This window comes from Gnatocerus cornutus, chromosome 6, assembly GCF_029298725.1.
Source record: "Gnatocerus cornutus isolate USDA-ARS CGAHR chromosome 6, icGnaCorn1.1, whole genome shotgun sequence".
Lineage (NCBI taxonomy): Eukaryota > Metazoa > Arthropoda > Insecta > Coleoptera > Tenebrionidae > Gnatocerus > Gnatocerus cornutus.
Window position 1 is genome coordinate 11,814,400 of NC_142238.1, and position 14,612 is coordinate 11,829,011.

At 32.6% G+C, this 14,612-nt stretch overlaps 1 protein-coding gene across 1 annotated transcript; it reads right to left on the bottom strand.

Annotated features, from left to right (window-relative positions):
* Window positions 1-12,960: 12,960 nt before the first annotated feature.
* On the bottom strand, window positions 12,961-13,971 carry LOC148172970 (fatty acid-binding protein, adipocyte-like). The gene is made up of 4 exons (XM_088039276.1): window positions 13,861-13,971; window positions 13,631-13,803; window positions 13,118-13,222; window positions 12,961-13,068 (listed from the first exon to the last, which is right to left on the bottom strand). Exons 1-4 carry the CDS (start codon window positions 13,928-13,930, stop codon window positions 13,003-13,005), a joined length of 414 nt encoding a protein of 137 aa, XP_087895402.1. The 5' UTR covers window positions 13,931-13,971; the 3' UTR covers window positions 12,961-13,002.
* Window positions 13,972-14,612: the final 641 nt, after the last annotated feature.

Consider the following 14,612-nt stretch of genomic DNA (forward strand, 5'->3'; position numbering starts at 1 on the left):
AAGGGAAATCTTGTCCTTTCATTATTAGATGATATACAACGCTTCGATTTTGGAACATTATATGGTGTTTTCTGTGTTTTATTCAATTTTCCGTATAAAGGTATAATTTATAGGCCCATAAATCATATTTGAGAATCTAAGGTTTATGGAGAGCAGGTGGAATTATTTTACATTTACCTTATAACTTTGTAGTTAGTGGAATGTGAAACAAATCAGTTTAATTTATACGGGTTTTACCAGGGCATTAAACACACTGCGCTTTTACATCTTATTTTTTCTTCCATTTTAAAAGCCTCTCGTAAAACAATTTTCCGCCAAATTGCCTGTTATGGAAGATTTATTACAATGTCATATTCGTTTTCTTTAAATGAACAATTTTAAAGACATTGTCTTTATAATAAATCGCTTATAATTTCGAAGCTCTGGACTTAACCAAATGCAGGAACGTTTTGATAAATCAATTGAGTTTACAAAGTTGCATCCATATTTCGACAAACGCGTTGTTTCACTCTTATACAAGCTCAAATGATATAATGGGCTAACTTTATAATAAATGAAGTGAACGTCTGCGTTTGAATCAATTCCCTGTTTGCTAACTCAAATGAAGAGTTAAATTGAAACAGCTTTTACATTCTAATGAATAAATTAAAAGGATGGAATTTTTTATTTAAACGGGCGCGCTTTTATTGCTTCTAAGTTAATATTTAGTCGTTTTTGCACAAAAATTCGAACCGGAAATCAAATCATCCAGCAGGATTTGGTTCAGTATATCCTTTCAAACCGACCAGTTTGCTGCTCAACAATCTCTTTCCGTTGCCTGCTGTTCACTGAGACTATTAAAGTTGCATCTAAAGGTGCTTATCCTCTTTTTCCTGAAGCAGGCACATAAGTTCTTAGATCCATTATAGCATAGCCTCAGAGACTTCACCTCACATATCACACGTCCGGATCTAAACACAACACAAGCGTTATGTTGGTAGAAAGGTTAATTAAAAGTTATGGCACAGCAGCAGCGTTTTCTATCCCGCTGACCCGAACATGTTCCATAGGGACGTTTAGTCTCTCGGGATTTTGAAATAGCTTGTGCTGTTGCAAATCTAGCAAACGCTGATATACCAGAACCCGTTTCCTGTGTTTTGCTATAACATTGAACAGCCGCGAACCGTAACAATACACCCACAATCAGATCGGTTGTCGTGTTCGCTAGTCTATTTATACCTGCTTCATTTATGTGCGGTTCTCTATAACCGAGCTGGAATCTTTGGAAAATGAACGAGACGGAAAGATTGTGCGAGAAATGAGCTTGTTATCAAGCTAAATATTGACATTTTACGACGGAATTCCCGGAGTTTTAGGTATTGTGGGAGGAAAATGGCATATATTTCATTCTAACTAAAAGTGATTGATTGTTAGAGTAAATTTAAAACTCCTGAGAGTTAAACATAATTGCCCAATTAGTTAATTGGTTTTAGAATCGGCAGAGAAGTGTTGAAGAGGAGACAATTCGGTCAACTTGACATATCAGCAGCGTAATTACAGTTGATATCTTTTGATGTTCTGAAAGCTTTGCTCGCAGAAATTCAATAAATTTCTCTCAAGACACTTTGAATAGCTCATATTTAATATTTAATTTAGTTCAAAACGTATCTACGCGCTTCGAAAATGAATGCACTTTTTAGCTGTCACAACAAATTCTTTCATTGCCGTCTGCAAAGTTGATATAAATTAATTAATTTGGAAGTAATCATAAAATAACTACATATTCCGCTTTCGTAATTTAATTAGCGAGATTCGTACGAAATTTTTGATGTCGCGTGGTCGTGCACAATAAATTTTTTAATTAATTACGTTACCACTTTTTACTGAAATTATTTGCATGTCGCTATAAATTGGAAATTAATGATTAAAAACACATTAAGCGTCATTGTATGAAATTACGGGGCCAATCGATCGTTGTAAATTCAATTAAAAAGTATCTGCAGCAAACCACAATAGAATTTAGTGAAAGAAAAACTGCAATAGCATTGTGTAGTGTGCCTAGTGGAGAAGTTAATGGCTTGTTCATACAACCACCTATTCTCTTCCATTAGGTATCGAATAATTCCCTCGAAACATGTTGTTAGCATTTGATAATGCCAGCAATAAATACTACGAATATCTACCAGATGCCATTTCGCTAAATTTACCTTCCTGTTGCCGCATTTTGCGGAAAACAATGAACTGAATTATTTCCTCTCAGATTATAACTTTAAAAAATCGGATTACTCACATGGAAAGTGAATTTTCCACGTCAAGTATTCAGTTGCGAATTCATGTTATTACTGATTGATAAACAGGAGAATATTGCGGAGTTTGCAAAGGACAGCTCTGAGTTGATTGAAATGTTTGTAATGAAGACTTCAACCCTTTTACCTCTGGATAGTTTGCAACACTGTATTAAAATGTAGATGAAAATAAAATTGAAATTAGCTTCCAACAGAAACATTCAGTTCAATTAAACTTTTGATTACAAAGCGCCCTTAAACCAGTCGAACCGATAAACTTCTGGAAGCCACTTTCGAGTGCGGTTTATTTGGCGGGTTGAGTTTTGTCTCGCGTTAATGCAACGAGAAGTTTTATTTGCTACGGATTTTCTAGTTGAAGAGGAAAAAACCGCCAGCTATATTAACTACAGATACAACTAAACTAGCTTAATGAAATGCTTTTTGGTACTCACTAAAATCGTAGTCGTTTCTAATGTTGTGGGCAAAGGTTTGAAAAACATGTTTATGGTAAAACATGAAAGGAGAATTGTTTTTGTATTTGTACACACAACGCTAATTAATTAATGTGACTGTAGAGATAATTAATGAGTGGTCACAGTTCTGAATAATAAATAATTATATTATTGTCTGCATTTATTTGATCAAAAACTGATCATTTTATAGTCCACAGTAGAAATATTTATCTTGTATACCGACCATTAATTCGAAATAGAAATGGAAGCTTTCGGCTAAAATCAATTTATAATTTTGTTCAAATAAATCGGCCATAATGTTGTTGGTTAGACCACCAAATGCTCGCTAATTTTTAGGACTGTGATCACAACGTTTAATTAAAACGTACCTAATTAAACAAAGTAATGTAAATCAAATATAAATTTTTATTGAAAAAATAGTTTTTTAATTAGCAAGCATACAATATGACAAAATAACAAGACAAGTCGTTTGCTATATTTCGGTTTGGTTAAATCTGCTGACAAATTAACTATTATAAACCAAGAATAATGATAAGAGAGTTTCAAATGTGCATTGCTTGAAGCTAGAGAGAAGTGGAATTAATCAATTCAACTCGGTAAGATTTATTTTCTTTCTTTTCCATTATTTACCGAGTCTTTTCCCAATTGAAACTGCCAGCAATTGCCCTCGAGGTCTTTGTTTTAATAAAAACTGTAAACAGATATCTATACCGCAAACCAGAAAATTGTTGAAATTTTAACAAGGTTCGGAAAATTTACTTTCTTGTAAAAAGTAAGAAACAAACACCTTTCCAAAACAAGTCTACTTTGTTAAATATAGATTTTTGTGTTGTTAGTTATATTAAAAATTATTTTACATTTTTAATTTAAGCTTGGACTAACATTGCCAACTAAAAACAAATCTGATAGAGAGGAATTTTAATTAAAATATTTGTCCTGTTCTCACATACCTTGCATAACTCATTCATTGCTGCTGGATCTCTACGCGGGTTAATTTTCATTTCTACTCGCCACGGTATTACATTTCTAAAATTTTTGATATCATGATGAATAACACCTAATGAAATTAAATTCTGGTTTGAACTTCTAATGGAGAATTTGTATGAATCTATTTTTGTGCATAATAAATCGATTGCTAAATGTTACAAAGCTAACAGGTTGTGAACAATATATCCGGCCTTCACACGTCAAACATTACCGATGAAAAGTTAATTTCAGATCTGTCAGTCATACCATACATTCACGTAGTACATTTGCTATTCATGATCACTCAACTGAATTTATGCACTTATATGAAGTTTTATTTTGTTACCCAATAAGTTTGATTAAATTAATATTGTGATTACAGCCTGCTGTGTTTGTTCCGAGCTCGTGCATTAAAGTTAAATGGTTTAATAAACTGACGCGCACTTTGGGGTGGATCTATAATCTCATAACTATTGTAAATCTATAACGTGTCAATCAAAAGTTCCTGTGGTAGACGGATATCAGATTGTTCCAACACTCCAACGAAGCCTTTGTTGCGATGTGATTGTGTTGTGTTTCCTGTATCAAAGAACATGTTTATCGCTAACTTTGTGTATTTAGTAGTGTAGCCGAATTTTGCAATGCGATCTTTTACAGGTCAATGGGTACAGCTAAGGGGCGAAAAGCATGCAACAAAATTCTCGAAAAGGATGCATTTTGCTCTTTTTGATTTTAAGATTCTCTACATTCTTCGTCTTCGTTGAAATGATGTTCAGTTTACACTATTAAACAAATTGTTGAAAAATATTGTTCTGGAGATGTGAAAAGTCCATTTTGCTCTTGCAGGTCCGGATTGAACATGTTCTTGAAAAATTATGTTTTTAGGTTCTTCTCTACAATTTTTTTTTTAGTTTTTCTTCAAAACTAGCAAAGATTTGGAATTGCTCGATCGTGTTTTGGGAAGCCAATTTAATAATCTTTAGAACGACCCATTAAACCCATCGCTAGAGTTAGTACTTTTCATGATATTTTTGAAAACTGATCACATATTTCAAGTTTTTTTAGGAATTTTTATATGCAATTTTGCATATAGCTCTAAAATTATTACATTGGTTTTTTATTGTAATGCATCATTGAAAAGACTGAAATCTTCCCTTTTTGAAGAGTTGAATAATGTATTGCAATCTCTAATCGTTTAGAAGTTACAAGTACATATAATAAACCATTGAAAAGTTTTTAAAAAATTTAAATTTTGTGTTGATTTTTGAAGATTTATTTATAAAATGAATGCGATTGCTTTCAAAATCGAAAATTATAGGAGTATTAACATATTAACTTTTAATTAAGAATAATGCTTTTTAGAAAGCTTTTTGATGATGAAAAGTTTGCTTATGAGCCAGAAAAATTATAGTGGGTAAAAATCTTTGAATGGAGTTGTTCAAAATTTTTTAGGATACACAATGGGTCAAACACAGAAATTAACCAATTACCAGAGAAGTGGAAAGTAGATGTCACGAAAAATATTTTTTTACATTGTTTTTGATTTTTTTTTTAGACAATTTGGTGACAGTAGCCGATGAAGTTGTCAATTTTACAAAATTTTGTTTAAGGCGAAGAAGTTATCAAAATTAATTTAGACTTTATTAATTATACATAATTTGACCACAACTTTTTAACAGTTGCTGTATGATTTTTATACAGTATGTCCCCGGATTGAGTTCACAAGAGGGAAAGTTTATTTTCCATTTTACAAAAAAATGACAAAGAAGTAACATGTTTTATTTATTTCAAAACAGATAAATCTGCAATTAAAATTTTAAAATTATTAGTTTGTACTCTTAAAATTAATTTTTTCATTATTTATATTTGTTAAATTTTGTAATCGTATTTAAATAATAGCTGTGGATTCACAACATCAAATAGTGGGTTAAAGATTAAAGAAAAATTTACCCAATCATGTGGAAGTATTAAAAAATTGGAAAAGAAATGTAATTGCATCCTTAACAATAATTGAGAAAATTTGAAACAGTCTTGAAGAATTACTAGTTAGAATTGAACTATGTGCTAAAACAGGTAATAGGTCAATCAAATAGTGGAAATTGGTTTAAGTTAAAGAACACATTTCATTACTTTGACATTTTTTGCAAAATTTAAAATAAAAAAGTTTTTCGTTATTTTTTGTTTTTTTCGATTTTAAGAACACAGCTTGATAATATTAAAGTTTTAATTAAAGATTTATTTATTTTAAATTATGCAAAAGATTTTATTCCTTTGTTATTTTTTTGTAAAATGAAAAATAACGTTTTTTTCCTCTTGTGAACTCAATCTGGGGACATACTGTATATACAGCATGTCCGGAAAGTCGCGCACCACCGTGAAACTGCATCGTCGGACAATGTCATAGATCACCGGAAAAATGTTGAAAAAAATACATGTTTTCAATTTTTCGAGGTATGATGGATTTAAGAGGCAAAGTTTGATGCAAAAATTAACTATTTCTGTGCAATAATTTTACGTTCAAATGAATTTGTTACCTAAAGGACATTTTGCGCAAAGGCATGGTGCAAAGAAAATCGGAAAGATCTTGTAAGAAATGCCTGAAAACTGTTATCAAGATTTTTGAATCAACAATTACAATCAGTTGGCATCGTTCACGTGAAACTAGTTATATTACTCGTTTATGAGCCGACCTGACTAACGCCAACAATACAGCAGCAACGTTACTTTGAATACTGGAAATTTAATTTATGAGGGGTACAGTTCTACATTGTTGCCATTTTCCTAATTTTCTATTGGTCCTCCTGCAAAAACAGAGAGTCTGGAATTTTTTTAACATTTTTCTGGTACTCTGGGGGACCACCCAATTACCCCCTTTCAAGGTGGTGCGCCAATTTCCGGACATACTGTATATGATTATTATTTTGACCCATAAAATCATTTAAGAACGTAAAATTTATCGAAAAACTACAATTGTGGACATTCAAATTAAAATTTTCACAAAATCTTTAAGAGTTAAGAAAACGTGATTTTTTCTAAAAGTCATTCTATATTTTTTGTCATGTAACTTCTAAATGACAAGAAATAATAATGTATTTGACACTACGTTAGAAAGCAGAGATAAGGACCTATTACATTACAAAATCAAAGAACCAACTTTTGAGTTCTATGCAAAAAAGTATCAAAAAGCTTTAAACACTTTTATATTTCATTGGGATATTGGGAAGCTTATTTAATTGCTATTTCAACGATGTGTTATAAAGTTTTAGGATTTTGCAGGTTGTTAAGCAAAACTGTACTAAAAAAGTCTAGACCTGACGAAGCAAAATGTGCTTCGAAGGGAATTCTGCTTTTCAATGTTCCAGTACAAATTTCGTTCAAAATTTGTTGGCTGTGTTATTATAACAATGAAAAAATAGTTAATTCAATTCGATTTCTTAAGGCTTATAAAAATCGTGTTTAATTTTGGTGGTGTATTTTAAAAACACCTTGTACCTATACAAAGTTTTATGTAGGGTTTCCTCTCTTTTATTTAGGATTTTGTTAAATAAAATTGTTCTTAGACTAGTTTGTTCTGAACTTCATTCTTTTAAGATTGTTTGTAGAATATATGACAGCAGAATCGCTAAACGCGGGATTTCTGTATCCGTTCATTCTCACCATTCTAAGTAATTGTGTGCAATCTTCTAGTCAGTTATCTCTTGGCACGTTGCTTCTGTTTCAATTAAGTTTGTCTTTAGTCAATTGGAATTGTCACGACTCGCAACATCGAAAACTTCGTGATCTAATAAATTATGAGAAATCATTGTGGAAGTGCTCTAATAATAAGGAACTTCCAAAGAGAATTTTTTGTTTTAGTCAGTTCATTGAAATTGATTTTAATTAACTAATATTGTTCGTTTTAACCGCGTCTCTTTGTCAAAGGATTATGAAGTTGTAGAAGCTGGGCCGGAGTTAATAATAGTCAATGGTTTACATCCCAGAGTGTCACCTTTATGCCGGCTTTGAAAATGGGAAATGCAGAGCAACCAATGTTTTTGAGGATGAGGTGAGAGCAGTGGCGCTGATTATGAAGCTGAAGGCCCGAGATATATCCGGATGGATGCCTCTGTCTGCATACATATATCGATCCTCCCACATGTAGATACGGTTGGTCGCCTGTATTCTGTCAACCGGCTTATGCTAAATTAATCATGCTAATTGAACTGGATCATGGTGTTATATGGAAAATGGGATTATTTATAATCACGAATCTCTGGGGACACTTCACTGATTTTGCTTTTGGAATATTTTGGACATCACTGAGGATTAAATTGGACAATTTATTCGAGAGGGTGTCTCCGTTTTTGTATAAAATGATACTGGAACTGTTCTGTCTCGAATCATTCATCTCATCAATCGTTTTTTCAATTTTTTAATTGAAAGTTCAACAGTTTAAACTTCTCATTTAAAGTCAATTTATAATTGAAGCCAAGAGAACTAAATTTTAAAGTAATGCTATTCAAGTATTGTTAATGTATAAAAGCGCCTTCTAAATTTTGATGCCATTCCGTTTCCAACTGCATCGGAAGGCTCTTATTCCCTGAGATGCGCGGGTATACTTTGTTTCCAGACTATTTTCTTGAGACATCTTTTCAATATCACTTTTCTAGTAAACCATATATGTAAAGTTAAATATTAAATTCAAATTTTCATGTTTGTGTTTGATGGTAATGAAATATGCTCTTTTGTTTATTTATCTTCATCGCAAGAAAAAACATCGTAAAATCAACCCAATTAAACCCATTCAAAAAAAAGTTAATTTTTTTATATATTTTTAAACGTATCGAACATGAAATAAACTCATATCACACGGTTTATTAAAAGTTGATTAAAAGTAAACAAATAAATATGTGCTTTGTTGTTTCTACTTACCTTTAAAAGTAAAAAGTAAAGAAGTAACTTTTCCTAACTTCCACCAGCTAAACATATTCGTTTAGTCATACCTTATTTAATATTCCGCACAAGTTACGACTACTTAAACTGTTCTAGTACGTAAAAAAGAATCTTTATAATGCAGCGTTGTTTCATGAAAGCGTATTTAATTTGAAATACACGTACAGCATAAATTTTACCAATGTGGTTCCAAATGAAATATGACTTTTCTTATGTACTTGTGCTCCAGTTTTTTTTGTGAAGTCGAGTGAAATTCATAAAAGCTCGCGGCATTCAAACAATTGCGTGCACATAACCAGACGTCATTTATCATTTCATGTTTTCAGAAATGTAACGGGAGAATATTCATTTATTATTGCACTCCCTACATGAGTTAAGCCGAGATGAGTGATGGTATTGAAATGATATATTTTATACAAGGCTAATTTGAATGCGCTCAAAACTAAAAATGCCGTATTTCTGTCATAACTGCAGGTTTAAAGCAACAGTGGATATGTTTTGAGATGTAAATTACTGTCGATTTCTCAGGTTCTGTTTTTATTATAATCATTATTGTACTTATTCACTATCCGTCAATATGTCATCCCCGCTGAGCTTCCCTCACTTCCGTTAAACATAATTTCCTTTAAAATTTTAATGCATAGCGTAGCCAGAGATTCAAGTTAATTTCAACTGACATACTTTCAAAATCTCCGTTTAGAACCACTTTAAAGCTTTCATTCTACGAGAAGTTTTCCGTAAGCTATTCACAAACGTCAGTTCTTGTTTAAATATTATTGCTATGGGATATTAAAAATGAAAGTGCAGAAAAGAGGATTTCGAAAATACAGGTACGTGAGTGTAATTTTTCATTAAATCTCACCATGTATGTGAAAGTTCCGCCTTCTTCACAACACAAAAGCTGCTTTATTCATTTTATTTTAGTTTTAATGGGCTCTTTCATTTTGTCACTACAGCCTGCATTCGCTAATCGCCTTACCGCCGAAGCGTATTTCTGTCGTGATCCATGAAATCAATTATTTGTGATTCTATAACGTTGAAAATTTAATACCTGAAAAACCTTATTTTTTTTTATATGCGGCAAAATGGAACAAAAGCCGGTATTTAGTGTTTCGAAACTTTAATACGGAGTGTCCAAAATGTATTGGGAGCAGCTTGAATCTGTCTTGACCGCCCACTTGCACTCTATAAAAATGGTGGATGCGCTAGGTGAGGTTTTGATATTTCCTGTCGGTAACTTTACCGCTTCGGTATCGATTGGAAATCCTTTCTGCCGTGGTATTTTTAATTTAGATAAAAGCATCGAAAAACTGTTTAAAATAAAAAGTGACAGTTCCCGTACCAAAACGCTTATCTAAAAAAACTGATATCCGGTCGAATGATACGCGCCATTTCATAAAGGAACTCGGCCCCAGGTTGCAAATATTTGCCGAGCACTTTATCAAAAAACTTTCTAAGGTAGAGAATAGAAGATGCGATCTTGACTTTTTACTTAGCTGTAGTTTTATGTATAAAATAATTCAACTGATCTTAAAATAAAAATTCTTGTAATTTCGTGTCATGATCAAATTAACGGATGAGGTACAGCTTCTGGGTGGAAATTAATTATTGCAAGTTGATAAGCGGAGACGTTATATTTATTTAATAAGCTTAGAGTTCTTTTTGGCTTCTCTTGTGTCGACTGTTCAGGTAATTGCTAGCAGGAATCCTCGCAGAAATTTAATAAGAAATCTTGCAGAAACTTTGGATCGGATCGCCTACCGTGCAACACAAAGGACATGACAACCTTCGTAGTAGTAAATTTATTTTCATTTTCTCGTGCAATTTGCAAAAAGCGAACCAATTTGAAAAAAAATCAAAGTTCTTAGTTATTTTGTTGTGCGAAGTAAATGGGAAAATAATGTTTTAAGCGTTTGATGACAATAACGATATCGTGGAATCATGGGAGTTTTGTTTTATTTCCCTCGAGATCTTTCGCTAACAACGGATATAGAAGACATGCTTGCTTAAATATTTATTATTTGCCGATTGAAATTCCCTTTGCAGCTCAGTTTCGTAAAGCTAACCGATGGTCTGAAATTAAAATAAATGTTAATTAGTAGTTGGCTGGCTACTAATTAATTTATAGTAGCATTAAGGTCCATAATGCATTCTAGTGTTTACCGGAAATCTAATTAAGACAAAGTTGTCTATTAGATTACAGAACTTTATATGTATTAATAGCAGTGGAAGGAAAGCGCACGTCCTGCAGCTTTACAAAGTATCGCGGGTAAAACGACACTTAATTAAACAATAGAATAGATTGGAAATAGAGGGCAAACTGATATCAAACAGAAATGATAGGTTATGTTTGGAGAGTAGATAGACTCGTCTGAAAGGTTCAAATCCAATTTCCCTGAATTAGTTCTGTTTGAATAGAGAATCTGTCATGTATAACATCAAATGAACATGGAAATACAAAATTTTGTTTCACTTAAGAAACGTTGAAAGGGATTGAATATCACACGTAGTTCATTAAGTAAAATTCAAACTGAAATTGGTTTTTTCTTCAGTTTTTACTCACACGTAACATGTTTTAATTAAAGAAACGCCTTTGTCATTTGGTTCTGATATTAATTTACTCATTTCGCTTTGATATCCAACTTAGTAATTATTAATATTGTTGTCCTTTGTGAGCAAAGAAAACTTTTAATGTTGCACTGCACAAAAGAATAAAATAATCTACATCCAGGTAGAAACATACAATTGGAGATCATAAAGTTTAAAGAAAAAGTTTTTAATTTAAAATTAGAATATTTCAATAAATACGCTTCTCGGAAGAGCTTTCGAACTTGAACAATACGTATTAACTCTAATTAATAATAAATGATGTAGCTTTAGTAACTTAGTTTCCTTGCAAAATTTTTTGTACTTTCTAAGCTTTGGCCAAATTTACATTTAATCTTTAACGTAAACTGAGGTTTTAGCGATAGGACAGCACCGCCCGTGCAAAATGGACGAATGAGGTATGACGGCTATAATAATCTGACAAAATGAGGGTGTAAATAATTTAATAAATAGGTGAGATTATATCGCTGCGGTTGGGTCGAGCTCCACATCTCATGAAACATTCAAGCGTTTATTACACAGAAGCCACCATACATATACATACATTAGCACTTAGGTGTACGCAACGCACAATAAATTTCTACATTCGTTGTGGCTTATCCACACCCAATGACCCAAAAAATTTTAATGAAATCGGGGCCGAGTGTAATTTACTTGAATTTTTCAGTAGCAGATTTTTTTGCGTTGTAATTAAATGCTTTCCAGGTAGACTTCCGTTGAAATATGAATTACATTATAGAGCACTTTAGAGTAAGCTTTTTGGTTAAAAGACTTTAAATTGATTGCGTTACGGGACGAAATGCGCCACTAGCATTGCTGAAAACGTACGAACGCCGGATTTTGAACATTTGCCGACAGTCCACATTAAATAAAGCAGAAAATGAACTTAACAAGTTTGTAATATTTTTATAATATCGCTAGTCACTAGTAAACTAAGTCGTGAATTATAAATCTTATCTTGGGTGGTCCGAAACTGTCAATTAAAGGAATAGTCGCAACAGTTCTTCTGTTTAACATTTTAAAACAAATTAAGAGGAAGTACTTTTGAAGGTTCTCTACTCCAATAGAAGTATTCAGACGCTCGAAGTATCAAAGATCTGTCCTTTAATTTATCCGCTTGGAATAACGAGTCAAAGGTTTTAAAGTCCAGAAAATTACCAGAGTTACGTTTATTATAAAATACCAAGGGTCCAAAACTGTCTACACAAAACCTTGCAGTTTTTAATCATTCGGTTGTAGCACATTACAGTTAACGTCACATCGTATTACATCCCTAAAACAATTTTATATAAAGCGGAAAGTAACTCCGAAACAAAGTACCCGCATTAGACACACCTGCAACTGCAGTTTTGTTGCTCTAAATGTTACCAAATCAAATTTTCACAATGTTTGGCCACTTATATGCCTCATGTGAAATCCCACGCACAAAATAAATGAATTTTAATGTGCGGTTACCTACGTAATGAAAGTTCTATTGTTGAATACCCGCAAAAGAGATTAGGTTTGAACATCAACCCACTCAAAACAGACTAATGATCAATTCGATACCGTGTTCTGTTTTCTACAAATTACACGGTAATGCTGTATTATTAAAGACAATCCTTCATGCAGATATTGGAATATTATACATTCAAAATTGTGGTATTAGTGAGAAATATAATAAGGGAATGTGAAATTTCTACACAACAATGGTAATAATATGTAATTGATTAAATTCGTGGAGGTAAATTCTTATTTATTCAGGAAAACATGACTTGTTTTTATAATTCTGAAACTCTCTTGTAGAAACTCCTTGCTATGGTTGCCACTCCTTCGGTAGAAAAAGTCTAAAAACCCAAATTTAGAATTTAACGATGGAACAAATTTTTTTCTTACCACAACGAGTTCGGTGTCAAAAAACCTGTACATTCTTGTTGAGATTTTAGCATCGGGACTTTTTGAGGTAACTGTCAGAATATTTCCATCAAGTTTAGCCAAACTCTAAGAAACCAATTTTAATTGATTTAACAAAGCATTCAACCTAATTAAAGTCCATTTGAATAAATTTGGCCGCTAGCTCTAACGCAATCTCTATGAACCGAAATTGTCACTGACAGATTCGAGTGGTTCTCTGGTAAAAAGTTCTCTGTTTGATGCATTGGAAATTTTTGGATTTTATGAAATTCGCTTTTCCTCTGCGTAACATCACTTATTACTTCAACAAATGATAGTTATTTCTAACGCAAAGACAATAAATCAATCATAATTTTTGACGAATACATTTCACCCAGGTCAGCCCAGGTTTAACTACTATTTTTTGCCACTTGAATCTGTCAGCCTGACAATTTTGGTCCATAGTGTACTGAGTTAGATCTTGCGGCTAAATTTATTCAAATGGACTTTACATACTTTAAGAACTGCGTTGTTAAGCAATTTTTCGTCTACTTCTTCACCAAGAACTAAAGTCACTGATAACTTTTGAACACCTAAGTCATTGTCCATAGAAATATTTTTTCCGTTAACTTTGACGTCGAGCTTTGGCTTCAGCGAATCGGACATTTTAGCATTGTCTTCGGACGCTCCTTTATCAGATTTCAGTTGGAGTGATATGAGTTATATGTAATTAGAAATAAACTTACCTATAGCTATTAGATATTCGACGAAATTTTGATTTTTGACGTGATGGTATACTCCAGCAATTGGTGCCATTTTGTTTTCGGAGTTGAATCTAAACTATTACACCTAGAGGTATTTGTTGCTTTTATACAAAATGTGATCACTTCAACAGTTATCGAGATTAAAATGTGACCACTTACTCAATCGGTGACTAATACTGATAAGTGATGAGATTGTAACATTTTCGAGTATCGCAGTCATTGTTAGTAAACTAAGTTGTGAATTATAAATCTTGCCTTAGATGGTCCGAAACTGTCAATTACCTGAAGGAAGGGATAGTCGTACAGGTTTCAAGATATTCAGAATGTTCAGAATATAAGAATTTACTCTAATTCTTCCATTTGGTACAATGACCAAGTCCGTACGTATTTCCAATGAAATGCAATCCCGTACTATAGCTTATTGTTAGCCTTTAATTTTACACCGTAAAGAAGGAATTACATTAGGTCTATCATTCTCCAGGGTACCTATACACATATGTATTCTTGTTATGTAAAATCTCTTTTACAACCAATATTTTGTCTTGTCAGAAATCAATACAAGTCGTTCACAGTTCAATGCAAATTTTGTTGCAATAGTGTAGGGTCAAAATGCATCTATAACTGTAGTTTTAAAGAACAGCTTTTGTTCTGCTACCTATTTTCATCCCTTATTTTTACCTATAGCAGTTTTGCAGGAAGGGAGCAGTGATGACACGTTTTCTTAAGGATTCTAA

Coding starts and splice junctions, on each gene's coding strand:
- LOC148172970 (XM_088039276.1), bottom strand. CDS start 13,930: ATGGCACCAATTGCTGGAGTATACCATCACGTCAAAAATCAAAATTTC. Junction 13,223..13,630: donor TTAACAACGCAGTTCTTAAA/GTATGTAAAGTC, acceptor TTGGTTTCTTAG/AGTTTGGCTAAACTTGATGG. Junction 13,069..13,117: donor TTGACACCGAACTCGTTGTG/GTAAGAAAAAAA, acceptor TTGGGTTTTTAG/ACTTTTTCTACCGAAGGAGT.